The 24,405-nt window shown below is 42.5% G+C and overlaps 5 protein-coding genes across 5 annotated transcripts; 2 read left to right on the plus strand and 3 right to left on the minus strand.

Annotated features, from left to right (window-relative positions):
* The first annotated feature begins 1,116 nt into the window (after positions 1–1,116).
* Positions 1,117–2,907, plus strand: LOC102713066. The gene is made up of 3 exons (XM_015835155.2): positions 1,117–1,896; positions 1,973–2,125; positions 2,212–2,907. Exons 1-3 carry the CDS (start codon positions 1,117–1,119, stop codon positions 2,473–2,475), a joined length of 1,197 nt encoding a protein of 398 aa, XP_015690641.2. The 3' UTR covers positions 2,476–2,907.
* A 1,216-nt stretch (positions 2,908–4,123) lies between these two features.
* Positions 4,124–11,041, minus strand: LOC102713345. Its single transcript, XM_006651752.3, has 7 exons — positions 10,661–11,041; positions 10,352–10,582; positions 8,592–8,806; positions 8,061–8,233; positions 5,424–5,962; positions 5,230–5,302; positions 4,124–4,813 (listed from the first exon to the last, which is right to left on the minus strand). The coding sequence occupies exons 1-7, from the start codon at positions 11,039–11,041 to the stop codon at positions 4,299–4,301; spliced, it is 2,127 nt and encodes a 708-aa protein (XP_006651815.1). The 3' UTR covers positions 4,124–4,298.
* Positions 11,042–12,781: 1,740 nt separating this feature from the next.
* On the plus strand, positions 12,782–16,540 carry LOC102715832. Its single transcript, XM_006650514.3, has 10 exons — positions 12,782–12,955; positions 13,161–13,220; positions 13,315–13,354; positions 13,813–13,991; positions 14,711–14,749; positions 14,825–14,911; positions 15,043–15,103; positions 15,580–15,704; positions 15,781–15,872; positions 15,960–16,540. Exons 1-10 carry the CDS (start codon positions 12,908–12,910, stop codon positions 16,075–16,077), a joined length of 849 nt encoding a protein of 282 aa, XP_006650577.1. The 5' UTR covers positions 12,782–12,907; the 3' UTR covers positions 16,078–16,540.
* A 2,427-nt stretch (positions 16,541–18,967) lies between these two features.
* LOC102713617 (late embryogenesis abundant protein D-34) lies at positions 18,968–19,865 on the minus strand. The gene is made up of 2 exons (XM_040521811.1): positions 19,224–19,865; positions 18,968–19,129 (listed from the first exon to the last, which is right to left on the minus strand). Exons 1-2 carry the CDS (start codon positions 19,863–19,865, stop codon positions 18,968–18,970), a joined length of 804 nt encoding a protein of 267 aa, XP_040377745.1.
* Positions 19,866–21,683: 1,818 nt separating this feature from the next.
* On the minus strand, positions 21,684–22,425 carry LOC121053841 (late embryogenesis abundant protein 47-like). Its single transcript, XM_040521812.1, has 2 exons — positions 22,027–22,425; positions 21,684–21,938 (listed from the first exon to the last, which is right to left on the minus strand). The coding sequence occupies exons 1-2, from the start codon at positions 22,423–22,425 to the stop codon at positions 21,684–21,686; spliced, it is 654 nt and encodes a 217-aa protein (XP_040377746.1).
* Positions 22,426–24,405: the final 1,980 nt, after the last annotated feature.

Consider the following 24,405-nt stretch of genomic DNA (forward strand, 5'->3'; position numbering starts at 1 on the left):
TATGGGGTTGAGTTTGATTCCTCCATAGCCTCTAAATGTACTACATTCAGAAGATGCCCGATAACACATCAACAACATAAAAAAAAGTACTCCAACCATCTCAAAATAATATCATCTTTTTTCCATCTTATTTTTTCCAAAATAAATTTATTTTAAGCAATCATTAAATTGGGTCCACGAAAATAGAAAACAAATATATTGAAACTAGATAAAGCGTGGAACCATTATATTGAGATTTGATAAAATGGAATATGTTTTTGGCTACGTGGGATGAGTGAAAAGTATATTTGGAATGAATGAAAAATAAAGTTATTTTGTGAAGGGGGTAGCATATAAAAAGTTGTAAACTTCTTCAAAATGCATATTCTACTAAAATTAGGTCAGATCTTATGATATTCTTCGAACAAAATCCCCCTTCGAACAAAGAAAAATTGTACGAACATGAAATGCATACTGTAGCCGATTTCGTTTCAAAGTAATGTACCCAAGAAAAACTATAGGAAAATTTTCTATCTCTTCACTATTGGGGAAAAATATAGGAAAAAATCCACTCCAACCTCAGTTTCATAATGCTAAAGAAAAATTCTTATGTTTCTCAATCCTATAGGTTTACACATGTATTCCTATCCTATTTTTATATTTTTCTTATTCCTATGATTTAGAAATCTTGGGAACCATCCTATTTCTATATTTTTCTTATTTCTATGATTTAGAAATCTTGGGAACCGAACAAGCCCTCTATAAGAGGCATTAATGTTACTTACTGTATATTTTTGTGAAGGATCTCCTGAATCCAAATCATGAGATTAGTTAAATTGATCACAGCTTCATATTAGCAGGAGTGGAACTGATCGCCAAGAGCCGCCAATCGGTTCAGAAAGCCCCACGGATCATCTGTGGACCCCACCTGTCAGTGGCACTGCAACCACCAGATCCCCACCGATTCGACCGTTGCGCTCGCGGAAGCCGTTGGTGCCAAGCGATTTCAAAAATTTCCAACTCGAGCCTTCTTCTCTTGTAGCCTTCTCCTCTTCTCGGCTTCTCCTCTACGCCGCCGCCTCGTATTGACGCCGCGGCGAACCAGAGCTCAGGCGGATCGGATCCATCCAGCCAGCCATGGACGAGAGGGAGAAGGCGAGGGGAGCGGCAAGCGCCACCGCCACCACGCCATCCGCCACCGCGACGCACTGTTCCACCGCGTCGTCGTGCTCCTCCAACTCCAACCCGAGCGTCGGCACCGCAGCGGCGCGGACGCCGCCGCCCTCCATCGTCGTGCCGTGGGCGGGGCGCGGCGGGGGCGATGGGGTTGCTGGAGGAGGGTGCTACTACCCCGGCTGCCGCAAGGACGCCAACTGCGCGTGCGAGATGTGCCTCGCCAGCATCAACGCCACCAGGGACCTCCTACCGCCGGAGGCCGCCGCCGCGCGGAGGTGGTTCGCCGCAGCGGCCAGGGACAGGAAGCCCGCCTCCCGCCCGCTCTTCGGCGGCGTCGACACGCCGCCGCACGGGTCCTCCGTCACGGAACCGTGGACGCCGCCGATGCTGTCCACTGCGAAGTCGAGGAGGCCCCGGCAGGAGGCGGAGGCGGAGGCGTTCGTCCCCGGCACCGGGAAGAAAACTGGGGGATCGCATGACTGGGCCCTCTACGCGGCGATGGTTCTTGGTTTCCTCCTCCTCCTATGGGTGGACTCCGGCCTTGTCCCGGAGATCGCGGCGAGAGGCTTCGGCCCCAAGCTCTCGCCGGAGGCCGTGGCACGGCTGGGTACAGAGGCGCGGCTCGCGCCCGGCGGTCTGAGCCACAAGCTCGGCGCCCTGGAGCAGATGCTCGGGCAGTTCGTCGGCGGCGAGAAGGTCTGCGATTGCAGCTCGCAAGATTCCGTCTGGCAATTCGAGCAGGTATTTTCCATTTTTCCCCTTCCGTTCTCGCGAGCCGGCTTCTTGGATTGGCTAAAGAAATCTCGATTTCTCGCAGAATGATCGGCGCGTGTTCTACTGGCGCTGCGCGGTGTACAAGTCGGCGGCGGAGGAGGTGACCATCTGGGGGAGCCCCCTCCACACCTCGGGCCTACTCCCGCGCGCGCTCCCGTCACGGCACCTCACGCTCCTCTCCGGCAAGATCACCGAGGTAACTGACTGACAGCAACATGAGCACAACGCCAGGAAGGAAACACGCTCTCTCTCTCTCTCTCATTTGCGTTGTGCCATTCGCAGTGGTCCGACGGGAGGGTGTGGCCGACGGTGAGGGCGAGCAACGGCAGCTCGTGGAGCTACCGAGGGCGGAGCGCGCCGGCGGTGAGGCTGGAGCCCCAGACGTGGGTGCTGGAGTACCAGCGGAGCGTGGTGTTCGAGGGTACGCGGCTGATACCGGCCACGGCGGAGCTGCTGGCGTCCAGGTGCTCGGCGATTCGCCAGAATCTGGCCAGGCGACGGTTCTTCCACGGCGGCGCCGGCGGGATCCAGGCGAACCCGACTTGACTCGAAGACTGTCCTGGCCGGGAGAAGGGGGTCGTTAGCCGTTTAGGATGATTCTTAGCTTTGAACTTTTGATTGTTCATCTCATTTCCTGTGAGATTGATTTAGCATCTTTCGGCTGTATTGATGTGGATGTTCTCCAGGCTTCATATTACCATATGAGATTTTCTTCGGTACAACAAAAAGTATCTCTAGATACCGATGTCTCGAGGTACCAAATTATTTCTGATCATTGGATCTAACAGTACACCTCCTCCTTAGCTAGATTCAATTGTGAAAAATAATTTGATACCTCAAGGTACCGGCACCCGCAATACTTTTTATTGGACCGAAGCAAATCTCTTATAACATATATCTAAATTATATATATGGACAAATAATCTTGTAACGTGAAACAAAGACAATAGTGACTATCTAAGGGGCTGTTTATTTGAAGGGGCTAATCCATAAGTCTCTCTACTTTAGTCTTTTTTAGTCTCTAAAATACCAAACAGGAGGGACTAAAAGAAACTAAAACTATCTAGGTTCATAAGTCCCTAGAGAAGGTGCTAAAAGAGACTAAATGCCTATAATATAACCACTCTACTACTCTGTCTATAGTTATATGTGTGATGTGTACTGTTGAGTAGGTTATTTAATAAGGTTTTAGTCTCTTTTAGTCTCTCCAAACAAATAAAATAGGACTAAAAGGACCCGTTTTAGTCCTAGAAAATTAGTCCGAGGACTTATGGAGACAAACAGTACCTAGATGTTGTTAAGTCCTAGGACTAAAACATAAGTCATTTTTAGTCCTATCCTGTTTGTTGGAGAGACTAAAAAGGACTAAAACTTCATTAAATGATCTACTTAATAGTACATCACATACACATAGCTATAAACCTAAAGCAGTAGTATGTATATTGTAGACCTTTAGTCCCTTTACTGGAGACTTGAAGACTTATGGACCTAGATAGTTTGTCTCTTTTAGTCCCTCATATTTAATATTTTAAGGACTAAAAGAGACTAAAATAAAAGAAATTATAGATTAACCCCTCCAAACAAACAACCTCTAACAAAAATTGACCACAAAAGTTGGGTCAATAGAAATTATCCCCCAGTACTACGAGTCGAGTCTTGATGGAGGGGCAGGGCGGTGATGAACAAACATGGCCGCAAAACAGTCAGATGCAGTGACTCTGCGTGCTGACGCTGAAGATCCGTTTGACATCATCCACGTTCGTAATTGCATCAGACAATAAATTCAGAGCAACCAACCAACAAGCTTGCTGCTTCTATGGAGACCACCTATCTGATCAGAGTACTCCACTACAGAATCATCAATCATCAGAGTTAGCAATCTTAGCTAAGTGCAGACACCAACCAAAGAGCTTTTCACTCCCAGCTCCATGAATTCTTCAGGAATTCTTTAGGATTGTGATTCCAACGGGAACAGCACCTGGTCTTACAACTCACAAGCAACAATTACTTAAAAGGGAAATTGCCTACGAGCTCCTTGTCAAATCAGCAAATGCTTACCTCTACAACATTGCTGTTGGACCACAGCAGAAGCAACCTTTAAATCTGTAATGTAGAATTACTGGAACGACAGAACACAGGGCAAACAACTCTGACAATACAACGATCATTTTAACTATGGTAAAACAGGTACTGGTAAACTAGTAATAGGGGAGGAAGGTTCCTAAAGGCATGTCCACAGGGTACCACGAGTTTCGCGGTATTACTGGTTTAGTCCAAGCCAGACAGATGGGGTGCCATGTGGAGAGCAACAACCCCAAGAGGGCCAAGGAGGGTCATAAACCCACATAGTACAACAACAAAACAGGTAATCAGTTGGGAATATCAGCAGATAGCCCAAAATGCTCCTGGACAACTCCTGACGGTGTCTTGCCAAATCCACCAGCAATTCCCAGCATGACCTTGAGCTTGTCCTCTTCACTCTTCACTTGATTCACACGTTTCATAACATTGGAGATTAGTGTGCTGTATAGTGGACTATCATCATCAGTTAAGGGCATAGGATCTGCAAGCACGGATCTTTCAGAATCAAGCTGCCGATACAGACTGAGGACATAATCCTTCTGGGAATAAAGCTTCTGCTCTGCCAGTCTGTACTCTGCTTCCTGAGATTTCTTCAGTTCTTTAAGAGCGTGATCTATTGAATCTTCAAACCTGACAGACATAGTGGTGTGATCCTCGGTAATGTAAGCTGGAAGATTTTCAACAGCCCTCTGCAAGTCATTATCAGCCAAATCAACATAATATGGAAACCCTGGAGGAGCACTTTCTTCTGGGGCTTGCTGGATCCCAAGCACTGTTACGCCACTGGTAGCTTGGGAAACTTCTGCATTAGACAAAAGGAAGAAACTCAATCATGCACAAGTATAGCAGCACAAGCAAAACATGAAGCAGTTGTCAGTCCTGTATGGTTTAACATTATGCTAAATTACAGACAACATGAGGATCAGTACATCTACAGCAGTGGAGCAGGCATGGCATTACAGAGGCTAGATTCCTCATGTTACAACTTACAAAAACTACCAAAACATCACCTTACATTTTCTAAAATAAAAGGTCTGTGTATGACAAGTCTCAGATGGTTTTGAGTTTTGACTAACATGATCCAAATATCAGCAGAATCTACAAAATTGCAGTCCCACAAATAACATATACAGTAGGCATTTCAGCTACACTGGGAATTGTTTGGGCAATGGATTGTCTTCTGAATTTCTATGATTAGTTGCATTCAGATTAAGTTACCTGCATTTGCTGTTGACTTGATATCATTATCTTCCATTTTCCAAACTTCAGCAAGATCGACCCCGCATTTTAGCTGCATATAGCAGTAAACCATCAACGAATAGCCTCAAACTACTGACAAGAGATCGGAGAAGATAAAACGTGACCAAAATAGATGTTTCCACTATGGGCTAACAAAACAAAACAGACCATACCTTTGCCATTGCTGATCCCATATAGTTCTCCAAGCTTTTTGCTTTTGCTTGTCTTGAACCACGCAGTAGGCATAAGCCTGTATTCAGGATAGGTTCAATTTCATCCCTTGATTGGAGAGATTGACAAGTTTCCAGGAGTTTCTCTATATGCATCATCAAGTTGGTTTTGTTATCACAACGCCTGCAGCAATACTGCACATCCAAGTCAATACTTCCTCCAACTGTTCCAGCCATAAAAGTACGGAGAGCACAATCAAGGTGCCCAATATGCCCACATATTTTGTTCTCTTCCAGAACTGCCTCGCACTTAATGTAGGTATAGCCTCCAAAGGAATAGTCAACAACCTTGCGACAGAAAACGCAGCAGCACTCTCGGCAGAAACCAGGCATTTTGCAGCAGATAACACAGTCCTGTGCTGGAGATGATTCAATGAATCCCTCACTCTCAAGTTTGCACAAGTTATTCCTGGCCTTACATGGTCCAGTTGGATCAGCCGGCTTTGCGTGAGGACAAAAGACCCTCCTCACTTCACCACATCCTGAAGATATTTTGGTATTAATGAACAGCAAAAAAGGGATGATAAACAGAGTAGTAGAAAATACACAAAGACAGTATATAGGATGCATCTTCTAACCCGTTAATGCACAAACGAAAGAACAAGCATCTCAAATGAAGAAAAAAATCACTTTGCTACATGTTACAACCAAAGTACAGGATCTAACCTCAGGGCATTGTAGATTAGATATGAACAAAAATAAGACAACATTGGTTCAGATGCTACATGTGAATTTTGAACGAGGCAATCACATATTTTCCTTTACGAATGCTATGCTTTGGGGGAAAACACTACTTCATAGAAAATAATGGAAAACACCACTTGATAGAGAAGAACGGAGCTCACTGTAACTTGACTCCAGAATATAGACATAAAAACCATCACCCGTGTTCCTCTGTGAAGGAGGACGAAGATAGCGGTCACGGATTCGCCTCAATGAGTTGGTTTGCCTAAACGGATCCATCAGCAGCACCACGATGAGGTGTGGCAGAAGCAAGGATTGGATTGGCGGCTAGGGTTTAGAATCTAGGAATACAAGAGGTAAGTTGTGTAGAGCAACCTATATATATACAGAGGGGGAACCAGAAATGGGCTATGCCCCAGGTTGGACAAACAAATCATCCTGGTATGGGCCCTCTACAACTCCAAATTTTATTTTCTACGGGGTTACAAGGGACTCTCAGGACTAGGCCCTGGCTGAAGTCCCGACAACCCAAGGCCCGTCCTCTCCAATTTAGAGATAAGATGGGTGTATCATACACAAACTGCATGCCACGCACCAAAAAATAACGACTAAATCTTAAAGCACTTCCTAGATTATGTGTGAACAAAAGTATTTTGTAAATAGAAAGGAGTTATATCATTCTAGCTAAACAATACTGGAAACGTAGTGTATTGGCTTCACAATAGAGGCAACATAAGAGGAGATTCAGCGCACAAGAACAACTGTGGACATAGATGGTGCATTAGCAAAAAAAAAATCAAATAAAGTGAGGCTAATACACTGAGAATCTACACTGCAAACTGAGCAGCTCTATTGCCTATCAAGTATCAACTTCATTATTTCCAATGTACTTTTTTCAGATTTATTCCCAATGTAATAGTGTAGGCAACTTGTGCTATCCTGTTAGTTAGGAGGGATATTAAGTGGTAAAGGTGAATAAAGTTATTGAAGAAGATGCATCAAAGCACAAAACCAACAGAAGGCTTACATCGTAAAATAATCATGGCAAGAACTTTGTTTAAAGAAAGTCCAAAAATGCGGGTTGGGGATACATAATGTAGAGTTCTGGCAATATATCAGCTGCTCAAACATAAAATAAAATATTAAAACATAAAAATCTAAAACATGGAAGAAACATAACAATGACAAAGGTAGGCCATATAAAACGTGAGTGGTTTACACAAGAAAGGAGCATGGGAAGGTCCTCAGGCAGGCAGGCTTTTTTAGTAAGTAATGTTGCATATTAATTACTTCAAGAGAATCAAACAGGAAACCATAAAAAACAATAGACTCCAATATGTGATAAAAAAAATTCCACAAGAAGGTCTGATCATACATACAGAAGTCCCACACACAATGTGCCATAGTGTATTGGCTAACACATAATGTCTCTACAAAAAAGCACCTGGTATTAGATGAGTCTAGGCCACTAGTCACTACAGTGTCTGTGATGATCTACTATAGTATCCAAGCCGTTTGGACTAGAATAGTGACCATTAAGGCTGTGTTTTCCCTCCCATATTTTTCTCAGCTTTTGCACACGTGCTTCCTGAATTGCTAAACGTTGCATTTTCCATAAAATGTTTCTACATAGAAGTTCACCGTCTCAACTTTCTAAAGTAGATATTCACCTTTCCAGTAGTTAATTTCATCGTTTATACCATTAAATAGCTATCACAAAAGTCAGAAAATCTTCCATCTTCCAGCTATCTCAAACACGCCTAAGTGCCACTGAGCTGATGTCAGAACCCAGTCTCTGGTCCGGTGGTTCTATAGTACCGCTATGAAGTGCTTAAGAAACAATTTTACATGGAAATGGCTACTGAAATAACATAAACTGCAAAAGAAAGGGTTAACCTCTTTGGATGCTATGTCCTTTAGCAGGGATCCTCCAAATAAACATAGAAAAGAATGTGCTAGGATCAACATCTGGAAATTCTGTCTTGATAAATTCTTCAACCTTTAGTCTACTTGTGAATGATGTCTTTTTACCAGTAGCATCACGAAAACGTGAGGGTGGCGTAAGGTACCTGTTCATAGATGTATCCATAACAAAAGTCAATAGTACAGCTAAAATTCATTTCCTTGACCAAATAATCATAATAGATAACTTGGATAATTTTGGTGTGATGTGAAATGCCAATGTCCTGGTGGTGGGGAGGCTATTTAACCTCACCATCAACCCGGTTCAGGTCCTATCACTAGTTCTCAAAAAACAATAAATACTGCATACGAGCCTTCCGACCCACTTTAGTAGAATGCAACTAACAAACTTGGTTAGTCCAATGCTAATTAAGAGTCAGTCCTCTGTTCATTTTCTTCTACTTGTAGATAGCAAAAGTAAAAGCTGCAGATTGAAACTACTTTGGCTTAGAAAGAAGCATTTACCTGTCAACCCAGTGGCCAGTTGTGGAACCCCTGGATCCCACTTTCCAACTCCATTGGTCGCCAGGACATGGCCAATTTTCAGGAGCATAGGGCAAACCTATACCACATGAATTGGCATCAACTGGCCTAGCAACAAGACCATTCTCACTTGTGAAATTTTCTGATAAATCCTGCTCTTCAGCTATGTTCTTTTCTGTTACCACCTCGCTAGGAACCTGAAAGAAATAGGAACCTCAAGACTTGCATCCATTCTTCATGTGGTCAAGTGAAAAACACCAAAAAACAATCACTAGATTGGATTATCTCACTGCACAGAAGGGCCAGTGTAAAATGGTATTTTTGCGAGATGCAATGGGTTACATACAACGAGAGGTTGAATTAGACTCATTATCTGTGTTTCAATAAACTTATTGTTTGCAGTGAAGCTGATACACTTAGAAAAGTTGAGTCCACTGACAAATCAAAAACGTCATAAAACAATGTTTAGAACAACCAAGTAAAATCAAAGTACTTATATATATGCCACAGGTTAATTAGAAAAGCCATCCTGTGAAAGTGAATTGATCAACCAGTTGACAAGTAGTTGTGCAACACATAAGAAGCAAGCAACTATATGTCAAAAATTTACAAGAATATATAGATAAAGAAAGAGGGCACAAAATAAAGCTGCAAAAGAGGAGAAAAGTGAAAAGTAGAATACTGGCAAGATGATAAACAGTGATGTAAAACCAGAGTTTAAACTAGGCTTGCTGTGTGTGTTTGAAGACAACTTCTATTTGCAAGAAGACAGAAAATTAGAGAAGTCATATTCATTAATAGATAGAAAAACATCATGAGATACTCTCGAATGATTGTGAGTCGTTCATTGCTTTAGGTCCAAGGGATCTGATTTTATTATACTACACCGGTAGTAGGTGTAGTAGAAATTTTATAGAGGTAAAATCGGAACTAAAATATATAACATCACGATAAATTTGTGTATCATATATCATGTTAAAATAGATGAATTGATAAATATATATTACCAAAGTTTCAAATAAAATGTTTAATATACTTATAAAAACACATAATTAGATTTAATCATTTATATTTACTACACTACTACCGCTAGCAGTGTAAGGTACCATAACATTGCCCTAAGAGAATATTAATTTGGACAAGTATAGTCAAATTAACAAGCATGACTATTAAAAATAGCTAACTTGCATGAGTGAATTGATAGACAATTTGACAGCACATGCTCCAAATAGCAAACAAGACTTGTGCATCCGTGTGAGAACATGCAGGTAATAATAGAAAGCAAAAAATAAAGATCAACAGCACAATTTATCTTATTTGCAATTTTCAAAACAAACAAATAAATATATAAGCGTATATGCACCTAGTGAACAAAAGGGCATGGTTACCATGTTTGATTATAGACAATTTTCACATAAATTAGTGTTGGACAAGTGTTTCTTGCAGTGATGACCAAATAGCCCACCATATAATTGCGACCAAGCTAGTAAAAAACTGTGCTTACCACATGCAAGACTACGAGGGCTAAAGAAACATTATATGCCACGATTTTGGTAATGAAACAAAAGCTTGAATAAGAAAGCATAGCACAACTAAAGTTACAGATGGAGAAATTAAGGATTCAACCAATCACCTCATCAAAGTTATCAATGCTACACCCTCGTTCAACCAATGACAAGCAATAATGTCAGCAATATAATTAACTATCTGTCTGATAATTATTCAGTTCCAGAGATAGATACCTCGTTTTCGTTTGCCATTTCTTTTGAACTTTTGACGATGGGTGACACCAAACCATTTGATGGTGTGCGTTGAGGTTTCTCCCTTGGTGGGGTTTTCCGCGCCTTTTTTGCCGGTGAACCATTTGGGCTTTCAACAGCTGGACGTCTTTCTCTATCCTTCCCAAATAGCTTTAGTAGCCTATCGTAATGATCAATGGGCTTGTTAATCCATTTCTGGGCTTCTGGCTTTATCTACAAGATCAAATGAAAGAGCTCATCACATCAGCGCAAGAAATGCCAGCAATGCTACTTGATTGACAGCAAACTGACCTCGATGTAGTCCCTCCAAACATCCGGGTCAGCATAAAACTTCTTGTTCATCGCACTCCACGTAAAACCACTCTGGTTCTCGAAAAGGCTCTCGCACTCATGGAAGTTCTCCTTGATGGACTTGAGACGGTTCTTGATGTTGGACCTATCGATGTTCACCCCGAACCTCTCGGCAACCCCCGAGATGATGTTATCGAAGGCCGCGCTCAGGAACCTGCCCTCGCCCCGGTTCCCGATCCCCTGCTGGTGCAGCAGCGCGTCGATGAGGTACTCGCTCATCTTCTCGGACCACACCACCGCCTCCCTGCCGCTGCCGCCCACCCTGGCATTGCTGCCGCTCGCGCCGGAGCTATACTTGCTCTTCTCACTCTTCTTCCCCATCTCCCATCCTCAGCACGGGCGGCGGGCGGGCGCGCGCGCGCGCGTAACAAATTGACGCAATTGATACCGTCTAGGGTTGCGCGATCAAGCCATCTAGGGTTTACCTTACCTGCCAGCACCGGGAGCACGGATCCGAGATCAGCGACCGCGCGACGGCGAAGACGACGAGGAGGATTGAGCTCGTGCGATCCCACCAGCGAAGACACGAGAAGGGGAAGCGAAGAGGGCTGGAGAAGGAAGGAGGGGAACGAACGGGAGGGAGAGAGAGAGTGTGTGGGGGTACCCGGGTTTTCGGGAATAATTAATCTTTTACCCCTATTAAAAATGATGCTAACGTATCTATCACTATCACTATAATATATCTACACTATAATATATTTATCACTAAACCTGACTCTATATGTTATAAACATATAAGGGTGCACATGTCATAGACAGTGAGTAGCAATATTATTTCTAAAAATGATAAAATGTTAAATGCCCCGGTTTTCTCGCCCTTGCTCTCTACGACTCTACCTACCTACCATACGGCGCGGCGTATGTATGTACACTGTATCTATGTATGTACATGGTGGGTAGGCTAGAATAGACACGAGTTAAAGCTGACGAGTTAATATCTATTTTTGATATTTTCATCATAACTAAAAAGAAAATTTATAATTATAATTATTTATTTTACTATAATTCATGTCATTATTAAAGGAATTTTAAGCATATTTCGTATTTTTATGGTCAACGGCAAACATAAAAATTTGAAGGGATATGTATTTAGTATCTATTATTTTTTAAAATGTTATATTTAGAAGAGAACTTTTAGTGTTTAATTTTGTGTTTGTAAGATGGAGGAACGAAATATGAATTTTACGGGAGAAGAAAGCATCCTAGTAGTATTGGAGAACAAAAAATACTTCCGGTACTCCTTTGGACCTTTGGTATTCATTTTGGTATTCATTAGATACTTTTATTTAGTATTGTATCGTTGTCACCAACAACATATTCTTAACGATCTAAAATTCAAGGCTAAAAAATAGGTTATTTTTAACGATCTAAAATTCAAGATTAAAAAATAAACCTATGTGAAAAAACCTTGAATCAACTCTAAATTTAAACTTTAAAATTTATTTTTTGACTTATAAATATAAACAGAAGCGAAAAAATGAGTGTGATGATTTTTTTCCACCAGAGTAAGGCCTACCAATTTTTATTTTGCAAAAGGGCCACGTTGAACATTTGATCGGATGTTGGAAGGGGTTTTTGACACGAGTTTTCGGACACGAATGAAAAAACAAATTTCAAATTTCGCTTGGAAACCGTAAGACGAATCTTTTGAGTCTAATTAATTTGTCATTAGCACATATCGGTAATCATGTCTTAATTAGGCTAAAAAACTCGTCTCACGATTTCTCCTATAATTATATAATTAGTTTTAATATACATGTATATTTAATGTTTTATTTATGTGTCAAAAATTCGATAGGATGACTAAACAAGGCCTAACTACCAGAAGAAGAGGTACCTTTCACCGTAACTGCACCTGACAAATGACACGTCGGTCCATGTCACACCGACCAATAGGACGCCGACATACGTGCACACGATGCCTACGAGACCGCCACGCAAGCACCTGCCCCGCATCATTCACCGTCCAGAACACGACGGACGGCCCAGATAAATCCCAACGCCGTGAGACGAAACAAATAATAATAATTAAAAAAGTGGTACTCTCGCAACAAGCAGGTACTGAACCGGAAAGGTCAATCCGCCCGAAAGCCTCGAATGGCAACTCCGCCGAACCCGACGACGACGGCGCTCCGACCCGGCTCGCACTGATCGCTTCTAGAAGCTTCGGGAAGGCGCTAGCCCGCCATGGCCGCGCCCTTCTACTCCACGCCCTTCCAGCCCTACGTCTACCAGGTGGGACGCCTCCGCTGCGCGATCTGATCCTTTGCTGCTTTTTTTTTTCTTTTTGCGCGCGCGCCGTCTCATCTGGGAGGTGTAGATGTTAGGGCTAGATTCGAGCTCGTCGGGGTGGATCCTCCCGATCCGTAGCGTTTGGTTCCTGGCTAGAATCCGCCCTGATCTATCTAACCGGGTGTGAATTGCGTGGGTTGGGTTTCAGAGCCAGGAAGGATCTGTGACGGCGTTCCAGATATCCGGCGGCGATGTGCAGGTCCTGCAGGTAGTCTCTGGTGCTCAGATTCTCGTTTTCTGGCTCCCCTTTGGAAGAATCGAACCCTGCTCATTTGGAATTGGTGTTTCAAAATGATATTTAGGTGATGGTTAAGTCGCAGGAGAAGTTGACTGTGAAACCAGGTAACTTCAACTGACCTTTTCTTTTGCAGCTGAAATATTTGCCCCGTTGTCCGATTTACCAGCATTCTTGATTTCAGATGCTGAATCACCTGTTAGTTTCAAGGCTATCTTTGTAATAATTGGGTTCGGTTGCAGAATTATAATTTCTCACCATACTTTAAGTTTTATGTTATGATAAAACCAGATAAATATAATGTCTATATGAGAAGTTTGATTATTACCTTGGTTTTGTTCAGTAGTGGCTTTTTAGTAAATTAAGGAGCTAGTAGTATTTGGGTTCCTTGACCTACGCAGGAGTATCTACTTTTGGACAAGAATTTACATGCTCATACATAGGCAAGGGAGCCAATCATACATGAATGTGGTTATTATTAGTGCTTGTCATATGGCTTCTGTGAATCCTGTGATATTCTTAGAGGTTGTTATTGTGTAACTTTCATCACTGTTGTACTCTTTAGGTACAATGTGCTACATGTCCGGGAACATTCAAACGGACAACAATTACTTGCCTGAAAATGATGGAGGCATTTGGCAGTGGATTTTTGGGAAAAGCATAAGCAGCAGTGTTTTCTTTAACCCTGGCTCCGATGATGGATATGTTGGGATTTCTGCGCCATTTCCTGGGAGGATTCTACCTGTTAGTATATTTTCTGAAAATAGAGTCATTAACTCATTATGTTATTCAGATCCCTATTATCACCTTTTCCCATTTGAAGCTTAGCATTACTCCCTGAGCTGTTACTTTACTTATTGTCCAAAACTGTATATTGTTCATGGTTATTACATGGCTGTTGTCATCTTACCATTAGCAAGGTTACATATCTTATCAGGCCGCATTCTTTCTTTGGGTTAGTAACCGGCGGAAAAACGTAGCGGTGAATTAGCATATGATTTAATTAATTATTAGTTATACAAAACTTGGAAAATAGATTGATATGATTTTTAAAAACAACTTCTCTATATATTTTTTTACAAAAAATACACCGTTTAGCAGCTCGGAAAGCGTGCGTGCAGAAAACTAGAGAATAGGTTGAGAAGAGAGGGTAAAGAACGTGGCCTTATTAGTTATTAGTGACAATTTCCATGATTCCTCTATAATTATAGTTGAGAATTTAGACTGTTGGAGAACCTGTTCATTCTTTTGTTCCGAACTTCAAATGTTACCCTCCAACACTTATCTGTTTTCCAATTAGAACCATATGTTTTACCTATAAATAAAAGGTTAATGTTTCATTGTGCTATTAGTTTGTACATTAGCTACCTTGCCCGCAGAATTTTAATATGGAGCATGGTACTTTTATTATTGACCAAAGCAACCTTTTTAGTGTTAAATAGAAAATTTTTGTTTTGTTACAGATGGATCTAGCAAACTTTGGTGGAGAACTTTTTTGCCAGGTAAGTTATGTGCTAACTTAGTAGTTTGGTTGAAAACAATCATGGTAAACTCACATTACCTTATTGTCCTTTCAGGTAGATGCTTTTCTCTGCTCAGTTAATGATGTGTCAGTAACAAGTACAGTTGAACAGAGGCCTCGAAACATCGAAATTAGTGCAGAGGTAGGGTAATTAACTAATTATTGAGGTGCCTTACTGATTTGGAGATCATGTGGGACCTGTTAGTTCTTTGCAAGCTAGCAGTATTTGTTAACTTATTGTTGGGAGATGAAAGATGTGCATTTTTTCTACAGATGTTCTTCAAACAGAAGCTTAGGGGTCAGGGGATGGCTTTTCTTGTTGGTGGTGGATCAGGTATAATTCATTTCACCCGTGCGTCACTGGTTCACAGACTGGGAATGTATTTTAGAATTTGAAACTGTAATACCGTTCTGCTCTATGGAATCCTGCTTGGGTGGATACCAGAATATATTAGATGTTCATACTATAATTAGGATCTGTGGTTCTGATGTTCTCTAAAATAAATTAGGATGCATCAAGGGCATAAAGTGCTAAAGGAACATATAAGGTTGAAAATTGATGCCACAGTTTACGTTGACATGATTTTGATGTTGTCAACATTGGCTATGGTTGTGGCACTATCCAATTCAGTATATGTTTACGTATTCTGTCATAAGCTAGATATTGAAGTATGAATTTATCTGATTTGTTTCGTACTAGCATGGAACCTTTTGAGCTCAATCTGTTTTCCTTTTACACAAGCAAGTATATTTTAACTGTGACCAACAAAGCCCCTAACTCTGGCAGATTTTGTTCTTCTCTTTTGCTAGTCATGCAGAAAATTCTTGCCCCTCATGAGGTGATTACAGTTGACGCTGCTTGTATTGTGGCTATGACAACTACCATCAACTTTCAGTTGAAAACCCCTAACCAGCCAAGAAGAGTAGTCTTTGGTGTGAGTATATCCTTTCTCCTTTTTTGAAAATAATTCTTATTCTTTCCTTACCCTGAGGAAGCATCGGCCTATGCAGGGGGGCAACCAGCTGACAGCATCTCTTACAGGACCAGGTGTGGTATTCATACAGAGCCTACCCTTTCATCGGCTTTCACAACGCATTGCAAGGTAAGATGCTACAATGCATCGTTTTGCATTACCCCTAGCTCATCACTGACCGTACATAACTGAATCTATTCTTGTATTCTCAAGCAGTAGATCAGTGGCCGCTCCGAGCTTGAGGGACAATCCCAAGTTCTTCATCCAGATTGTCATGTTCTTTTTCCTCGCCTATCTCATGATTGTATCATCGATAATTCTGACAGATGTTTAGACACTGCATTCTCCATCACTCACCACCTTGTAGATGTGGCTCACTGTTTCCGGATTAAGATACTAAAAAAGAAGGCAGTGCACAACTGCTAGTAGGACCTTTAGTGCAAAGTTCAACGAAAATTTTGTAATACTTCCAGCGGCGAGCCCTTATTGGACAGTGTGTTCAAGTTGCTTAGCATGATGAACATACACTGACACCGGTTGGGTAATTTATTTGCTCTTATTGGTACAATGTGTACTCTTATTGGCACAATGATGTGTACTACTACATGTTATGATGGTGCTAGGCGCCACCGCGCAAACAGTGCTATCAGTCACACTTTTACAGATCAAGAACATTGACACTGGATTGCTGCTACTATATTGTATAAAGTAATACAAATCATACTGCATTACTGCATATTCAGTGAGTGTTACCTTCAGGTTGGATGCGTCTATGTTGGGTGCAATAGATGTTTCACGAGCAGAGTTTCAGAAGGATGTTACAAGGGCTATTGATGTTTCATGTGCGGTTATTTTTTGTTTAGTGCTAAATGCAAATAGTCTCATTGTTTCGATGATATTAAGCATAAGGGAAATCACTTATTAATGATCAACAATTTTATCGGTAAAACTTTTATGTGTCATTAGCAATTAAAAACAAGTCTGGAAAATAAACTGCTAGGAATAAATCCTAAATTCAACTAAAGTTAAATTTTAAAATTTGACTTATAAGCATACGAAAATCGTCCGGTTTGTAAGGAAAGCTTGTATCAGAAAATTAATATGCTAGGTGTTCTCGAGAAAAGGACATAAGGGCATCATCAAGAAAAAGATCGTATGGCTATACACCAATTTTAACAATATTAAAAAAAATAATCTTCAAGAAACTATTCATCTGACTTGTAATGCTATCTTAATAGCTGAATGACTAAACTTGTTCCCTCCAAATATGATCATTCTCTCGCCCATCGAACCAGATGGCTATTTATGGGTCACACGGAGAGGGACCAACACTTTCTATAGATGTATGAATAGTAGATTGAAGTGTCTGTTGGAGTTTCTAATTTTTGAATAGTGATAAATAGCTATTACAATGTAGAGAGTAAATATAGAGAGTTGTTGGAGTGGCATTAGTTTAGATGTGAAATCTTTCACATAAGAGCATCTCCAAAAAAAATGATCAAATGACTAAATACCAAATTATAGCAATTATATTGAAAAAAAAACCTTTAAGAGACTACCGTATGACTTGGTATGTCATTTAAATGGCTAAATTTGACCTCTCAATGATCAAATCTGACAAATCACCCTTTCGCCAAACTGGATGGTTATCCATGGTCCCATAGAGATGAGGCCATACTTTTTTATAGAAAAATATGAAGAGTCGATATGGAGAGTTTGTTGAAGATGTTGAAATTTCTAAAATTTCGATAGTGGTAACTCGCCATTAGTATTTAGACAGTGAGGATGAAAAATCTGTTGATGTGCACATCAACTTATATATATAATTTTTTACATAAATGTCTGAATCAAGATTTATAGTCAAATTTTAGTCGTGTCTTCGAAATGCTCTAAATAACTAATTTGAGATTAGAAACTATAAATTTTAGCCATGCTCTTGGATGCTCTAGAAACGCGGTCCACGCAACGTTTCTCGATGAACAAGTACAGTAGCAACGGGCTCGCCTTCGGTGCAGCGTTAACGGGCTTCGTCAACGGGCTCCGTGCAGCATGAATGGCTTCATCCACAGTCCATGGGCCACATCCAACCATCAAGTTCCCGTTACACACAAGCAGCGATGGGACGTTGGAAGGACAGTGACGGCGGATGGATGAATCCGCGAGGAACGGGAGAATACATATCTGGTGCCCAATTCCGAGAGGTGCAAAAATTGAGTAACAAATCTCGAATGTTTTGTAAATTAGGTGGCATATAAATATATAATGAATTTTCTCTATGGCAGGAGGGTGCAAGAGCTACGGATATTTGGGCGTGTGGCATATATAGGCATGCAGCATGCAGGGAAGATAAAATGGGTGTATAACTCCACGGTATGCTACGGGGTATAACTCCACTGTATGCTTAATTACTTAGGTTTTTTTATCATCTTCAAAAGTATCTCAGGCACTAAAAATTTTAATATATACTTTTAATACCTCGAGCTATCACACTTTTTACATAAAAAATTTTAATTACACTGAAAAATTTAAACGAGAAAAAGTGTGCATTAAAAATGTGGTATTTTTCGAGTACGATGAAAAACTCTAATTACTTCGTATGATGGCGCCACATGTATTTCTTCCCCGAGTCCACATATTAGTCGATCATAGTCAACCATTTGAAAACTAATGTCATTAATTTATCAATTAAATTTGTAAGATGTTACATTAAAATTAAATAGAAAGAAGAAAATCAAACAAATAACCTAACAAAGATCACGTAAGCAAATATACTAATAAAATGAACAGGAGAATTAACCATTTTCAAACCCAAATAAAAAGACGGCATTATTTTTAGCTACGCTTATGTTTATAAAGTAGTGGTCAAAATTTAGTTTTTCAACCTTAATTTAGAGTTAATTAAAAAAAATTTCACCGAAATTTATTTTATTTTTCAGCATTAATTTTTGACTAAGTATAAAAAATTATTCATAAATATATCTCCTATTTCTCTCTTTGGAACCCTTGGTAGTTCTGGATGCATCCTCCCAAATAGAAAAAAAGAGTAGTGCTGGATGTAAACTAAACGTTCTAGGTTACGGCAAACATTTAGACGACTGACATGGTAGCACACTTTTATTCATCATTCAGATTATAGAACACACTAGCACGTTTTACTCAAGAAGAAGAAGAAAAATAACAAGAACACACTATCGTTGCCATGCCACGTGCTTGCTTGAAAGAAACTACGGGCGCTCCTGGTTGAGCCGCGCCGCCGCCGTCACCGCGTCCGCCACGCCGTCCGGCGTGATCGCCATGTCCGGCTTGTTCCGCGCCTCGGCCAGCGCCACCCCCTCGGCGTCGAGCTTCGTCGCCGCCTTGTCCGCCAGCAGCCTCTCCCTCGCATCCTGCGCGTGCACACAGCATCGACGGTTAGGGTTAGCTAGGCAGCTAGCTGGTTCACGTCAGGGGACAAAAGAAGCGCGCGGCCGGGGGTGGCACCGTCAGGACGTCCCGGAGCTTGATCTTGTCCTCGTCGCGCGCGGCGTGGGCGGCGTTGTGGTCCGCGGCGGCCTGCGCCGCGGAGCCGACGCCCCCCGGGACGGTGACGCCGGACCCCGTCGCGCGCATCTCTGCGGCCACGACGGCCGCCGCGTCGCTCTGGTCCACCGGCTTGCCCGCCGCGGCGGTCGCGGCCGCTGCGGCCTCCAGCGCGCGGCCGATCGTGACGGCGTCCTTGTCCAGCGCGCCGGACGGCTCGGTCAAGAACACCGGTGCCGGGGTGACCAGCCGCCCCACCACCTGCCCGGCGACGGACTCGGTGACGACGCGGCGCCCGGGGAGCTCGGTCTCGGTGACGGCGACGCCAGCGTCGGCGACGGGGCCGGTGACCTGCCCTCGGCCGACGTGGCCGGCCCGCGCGTTGATCCCCGCGGCGGACTGCATGGCGGCCGCCGGCCCGCCCCTCTGCGTCTCGCCGAGCACGGTCTGCTCCGCCGACTGCAGCAGCGCGGCGTCTCTAGGAGCGACACGCTCGCCGGCAAGCTCGCCGGAGACGTCGAACACGTCACCGTACCGCACCGGCCGGTCCTGCACGGGGACTCCACCGCCCTCGCGCGGCCTCCTCGGCTGCCCCTGACTCATGGCTGCTCCTGTACGTAGCTCCGCGAGGTAAACGATTCGTTTCCCTTGCGCGGCGACGGCGACGGCGACGAGCGGTCTTTATACGGCGAGGGATCGAGGAGGAGGGAGACACGTACGACAGCGCCGATGGAGGCGTGGCGTCGTGCTGGGCTTACACCTGAGATTGCCGGACGCCGGGACACGGCACGTTGCAAAAGGGTAACCGCCGGTGTCCTGCCGAGATCGTCTTTTTCATCGGAAAATGGCGCTACCTGGTTCTCGCAGGATCGAGTGCTCGTGCAAGACCTCTTTCGTTTACGTTTATATTTATACGTTAAAATTTAAATAAAATTTGAATTTTTAGTTTAAACGTGAAGTTACTTTTAGAGATTTTTTAATCAAACTTTATTTTTAATATCGGCTCTTAGCTCACTAAAAATACTGTATATATACGTGTATACAGTTTTATTAATTTTTTGTAAGTATATATTTGACTTTTTTTAAAGAAAAACCAGGAATCACCCTCTTAAATTTGGAAGAGCGTCATGATGCTGGTTAGCTGAAGCAAAATTTGATTTTCTTCTTACCATAGAGAGTAGAGGTACGTTTATCTGGTTTCTGACTAAAGTTATCAGATATAATGAACGCCGCAAGTTAGATAAACTATGGCTTGCTAGAAACTGAATCTATAAAGTGAGACAAGGTGCTACAAGCCTACAAAGTACAAACTATGGCAGCAAAGCCAACCGACAACATCGTCGGGCTAGCTTCGTTGAACGATAAAATCATGTTTAACGATAAAACAATATTTTGTTAAAAAATTGCATAATTTCGTTGGAGTCAGCTGACTCTACAAAGTATCTAAGATAGTCTATATAAATTCCATATAAATAGGGTGCACGCAGGTGATCTTTTGATATTTAAATTTGTACAATATATAATATATAAAGATACCTTTTGATATTTAAAATTGTACATACCAATAAACATAAGCCAGAACTCATAATAACTCTTCTAGAGAATTCCGAAGAACTCATATAAATTTTCATATAAATTTGATGATCCATACCTTCCATTCTTTCATATTCTTTCATATCTTTTATTCTTTCATTTGAATAATCATTTAAAATAATTTCATTAATTTCATCATATACTGGGATGATCATTTAAAATAATTTCATTATGCTGCTGAGATGCTAGAGAAAGATACGAGAGAAATAATATATTTTAATTCATATGAATAATCCGTATAACTAAAGAAAGATATGAGAAAAATAATATATTTTAATTCATATGAATAATCCGTATAACTAAAGGTAAAGGTAGCTCACCGTATATTATTTCATTTCGTAAGATAGGCTATATGGAGTTAAGGATCACTTTTGTCAATGCTCAATAGATGCCTAACTCCACACTGTAGGTGGAAGTTGTGGTAACAATCATACACGTAACTAAAAACCATGTTTGTCTAACTCATTGCTCGATAAACCAAACGTGACATAGATTTTAGAAATTTGGAAGGCGGCGGGGAGTACTGCTGGGAGGAGCGCTCGGCAGTGCACGGCAGGCCACCGCTGCGTGCTGCCATGCAAAGCCCAAGCCATGTTTCGAGCGTGGCCGCGTCGTGCCAATCGAGCCGGCCGGTGGCAGCGGCGGGGCACTGGCCATGGTCCGGCCGGCAAGGCGGCCACGGCAAACACGGCGCGAATACCCAACACGATAATTTGCCGCGCGCTTGTGAATTCTTCGTCTCTTTCCGATTGAAAAAAACGAACGATCGAAACATGGCAAAGTGAGCGCCGTCGACATTTGATCCGTCAAACGCATGCTAGGTTTCATCTAGATTTTGCCGAACTGCTCGGCCAGAGCGGCCGTGCGTTCGTCGGCTGCCCGCGGCTGCGTGCTCCTCTTCGACTGGCACTCGGCGTCCTCCCGGTTGTGCTTCGCCGCCGCGGCCAGCGCCGCGCTCACCCCGTGTGCTCTGGTCGCCGCGCCGCCGCCGGGGCCGGGCTCGTTCGCCGCCGCCTCCGCCACGGCCGCCGTGTCGTCCTCCGTCACCGCCTTCTCCGTCGACAGCATCGCCGTCGCGTTCCACTGAAACCGAGGCAGGGAGTCACGCACGCACGCGCGCGCGTCATGACCGAGCCGAGAGGCAACTGCGGCTGAGACGTACGGAACGTACCCTGAGGACGTCGGCGATGGTCACCTTGGCTTCCCCGGGCGAGCCCCCGGCGTTTGAGTCCGCCGCCGCCTGCGCCTGCTCGGCGACGCCGCCGGGGACGGCGGCGGCGGCGGCCACGCCCGCGCGGGCCTCCGCGGCGCGTATAGCCGCCGCGTCGGACCCGCGCACGGGCTGGTCCCCGACTGCCCTCGCCGCCATCTCCAGCGCCTCGCCGATCTTGATCTCGGTGTCGTACTCGTCGTCGACCACGACGGGGCCGCCGCCGTGCGCGACCTGCCCCGAGGCGTCCGCCGGAGCGACGAGCCGCCGGTCGGCGTCGAGCGCACGACCGCGTTCGCGGGGCTCGTCAAGCTGCACGTGGGCTTCTCGTGCTCCTCTCTGTCGGGCTTGCTGCGCCATGGCGGGGGTGACTCGTGTGAGCTTGCGGCGCCGTGCATGCCGCGACGGTTTATACTGTGGTGGTGGCACCGTGGCAGCGGGTGGTGCACTGACATGGACGAGGATGACACGTGGGTGTGTACGTGTCGCCGTGTCAGGCGGCCTGAATGTGTTGGCCACGTACGCTAGCTCGGCACACGTGGGACGGTACGAGAGCAAGTGTATTTTAGGCTAGGAGAGGTATTCAGGCCCTGGTTATTTCCTAAATTTTTTCCTTAAAACATAGCATCGAATCTTTAAACACATAAATGAATAGATGTAACAAAAAATTACACAGTTATAGAAGACCGTGAGACGAATCTTTTGAGCCTAATTAGGCTATGATTAGCCATAAATACTATAGTAAATGGATTAATTAGGCTCAAAAAATTCGTCTCGCGGTTTTTTGGCGGAATCTGTAATTCATTTTTTCATTTGTGTCCGAAAACCGCTTTCAATATCTGATTAAACGTATGACGTGATATTTATTGCAAAAATTTTACATTCTTAACGCTGCCTCGTAAGGCTAAAAAAATGCAGGCTAATTGTTTAAACACCTTACAAACGTGATGGTGGTAGTAGGAGAGTATTTTTACTCTACCGCTAGAAATGGTATGAAAAATGGAGTTGGCAAGTGTAAAATATAGAAGTGATATGGACTTGCAAATACTAGTATCATACTCTCTTATATATCGAATAGAGAACGACATTGACTTCCCGGTACCATTTATATTATTAACCTGTCATGTAATAATAGGTTATTTTTAGCTTGATTTATTATTAAATATATTTTAAACATAATTTACATTTTTACATGTTCAGAAAAAACTAATAAACTAAAAGATCAAACAGATAAAAAAAATCTATGTCGTCTATTATTAAAAGACAGATGATGGATGATGGAAGTAGTAAATTGTAATGTTTGGTCCTCTCTTTATTTTGAACTTCGAAGCAGCACATCTCAACTTTTGTCGCCATAATGTTATATCTAAGCTTAAAACATCAAGGAGGCAACGATCAGATCATCAATCTCATCATTTCATTTATACTCATGCTTATATACTAAAATTTAAAATTAAAATTTAGATTTAGAGTTAATTTTTAGGCCTTTTCATCGTAGTTTATTCTTCACTTTTTATTTTTAGATCATCGAGAACACGCTTATAAAAAATTTACCCATAAATTATTTTTTTAGTCAATAAGCTGTATAGCTTATGCTTAGTAAAAACAAAAGAAGAGGTTGCATGTTAATTTGGGCTGTGTTTGTGATATTTTGAAGTGTTTAATGTGCCTTTAGTACATGTTTAATGGTGCGTTCAGCGGGCTTTCTAGTTGAAGCCTTGTTAGCATGTTTTTCGAATTGCTAGACTGCTATAAAAATTAATTTATGGAAGAATATCCGAACACATTTTTTTAATAATGGTTCACACTCGGTTAATCTCATACTAATCACTTGTCTTACACGCCGCTGAGGTTTCCCTAACATTAGATTTGAGGGTTCACGATTTGAGGGTTCACGTCCGTATCACTATACCATTACAAACTTACCCGAATCCTATAAAAATAAGACTCACATATCAAATAGTATTAATGGTAACACAATTATGATAAACGATACAACCATGAACATTGCCTAAGGTTACGCACTAGCTGCTTGCCTTGTATTGGTCGGCCGTGACTAATTTGTTTTCAATATGATGATGATGCATAAAAAATAAGTCTTCCTTCGTAATGGGCATCTAATGAAATAAGAATAATTTAAGTTCATTAAAACCTGCTAATTTAATTTTTTGCATGTCAACTAGGAGTACATTAATATGTTCAATTAGCAAACAATACCAACCCAGCTAAAAAAAGAAACACAATAACTTCACTTCATTGAGTAACAATGCATTAATATAATCAATAAACAAACAACACCAACGGCACCAAAGAAAGAAACAAAATTGACAATAACTCTAC

The sequence above is a fragment of the Oryza brachyantha genome, chromosome 3 (assembly GCF_000231095.2).
Source record: "Oryza brachyantha chromosome 3, ObraRS2, whole genome shotgun sequence".
Classification (NCBI taxonomy): Eukaryota; Viridiplantae; Streptophyta; class Magnoliopsida; order Poales; family Poaceae; genus Oryza; species Oryza brachyantha.

Bases quoted from the DNA above. Each gene is read 5' to 3' on its own strand.
- LOC102713345 (XM_006651752.3), bottom strand. From the start codon at position 11,041: ATGGGGAAGAAGAGTGAGAAGAGCAAGTATAGCTCCGGCGCGAGCGGC. The intron at 10,583-10,660 runs GTCAGTTTGCTG...TTGATCTTGTAG, and splicing joins TTTGGAGGGACTACATCGAG to ATAAAGCCAGAAGCCCAGAA. The intron at 8,234-8,591 runs GTAAATGCTTCT...ATCTATGAACAG, and splicing joins ACTGGCCACTGGGTTGACAG to GTACCTTACGCCACCCTCAC.
- LOC121053841 (XM_040521812.1), bottom strand. From the start codon at position 22,425: ATGGCGCAGCAAGCCCGACAGAGAGGAGCACGAGAAGCCCACGTGCAG. The intron at 21,939-22,026 runs GTACGTTCCGTA...CCTCGGTTTCAG, and splicing joins CCATCGCCGACGTCCTCAGG to TGGAACGCGACGGCGATGCT.
- LOC102713617 (XM_040521811.1), bottom strand. From the start codon at position 19,865: ATGAGTCAGGGGCAGCCGAGGAGGCCGCGCGAGGGCGGTGGAGTCCCC. The intron at 19,130-19,223 runs GTGCCACCCCCG...GTGCACGCGCAG, and splicing joins AGCTCCGGGACGTCCTGACG to GATGCGAGGGAGAGGCTGCT.
- LOC102715832 (XM_006650514.3), top strand. From the start codon at position 12,908: ATGGCCGCGCCCTTCTACTCCACGCCCTTCCAGCCCTACGTCTACCAG. The intron at 13,355-13,812 runs GTAACTTCAACT...TGTACTCTTTAG, and splicing joins GAAGTTGACTGTGAAACCAG to GTACAATGTGCTACATGTCC. The intron at 13,992-14,710 runs GTTAGTATATTT...GTTTTGTTACAG, and splicing joins TTCCTGGGAGGATTCTACCT to ATGGATCTAGCAAACTTTGG.
- LOC102713066 (XM_015835155.2), top strand. From the start codon at position 1,117: ATGGACGAGAGGGAGAAGGCGAGGGGAGCGGCAAGCGCCACCGCCACC. The intron at 1,897-1,972 runs GTATTTTCCATT...GATTTCTCGCAG, and splicing joins CCGTCTGGCAATTCGAGCAG to AATGATCGGCGCGTGTTCTA. The intron at 2,126-2,211 runs GTAACTGACTGA...TGCCATTCGCAG, and splicing joins TCTCCGGCAAGATCACCGAG to TGGTCCGACGGGAGGGTGTG.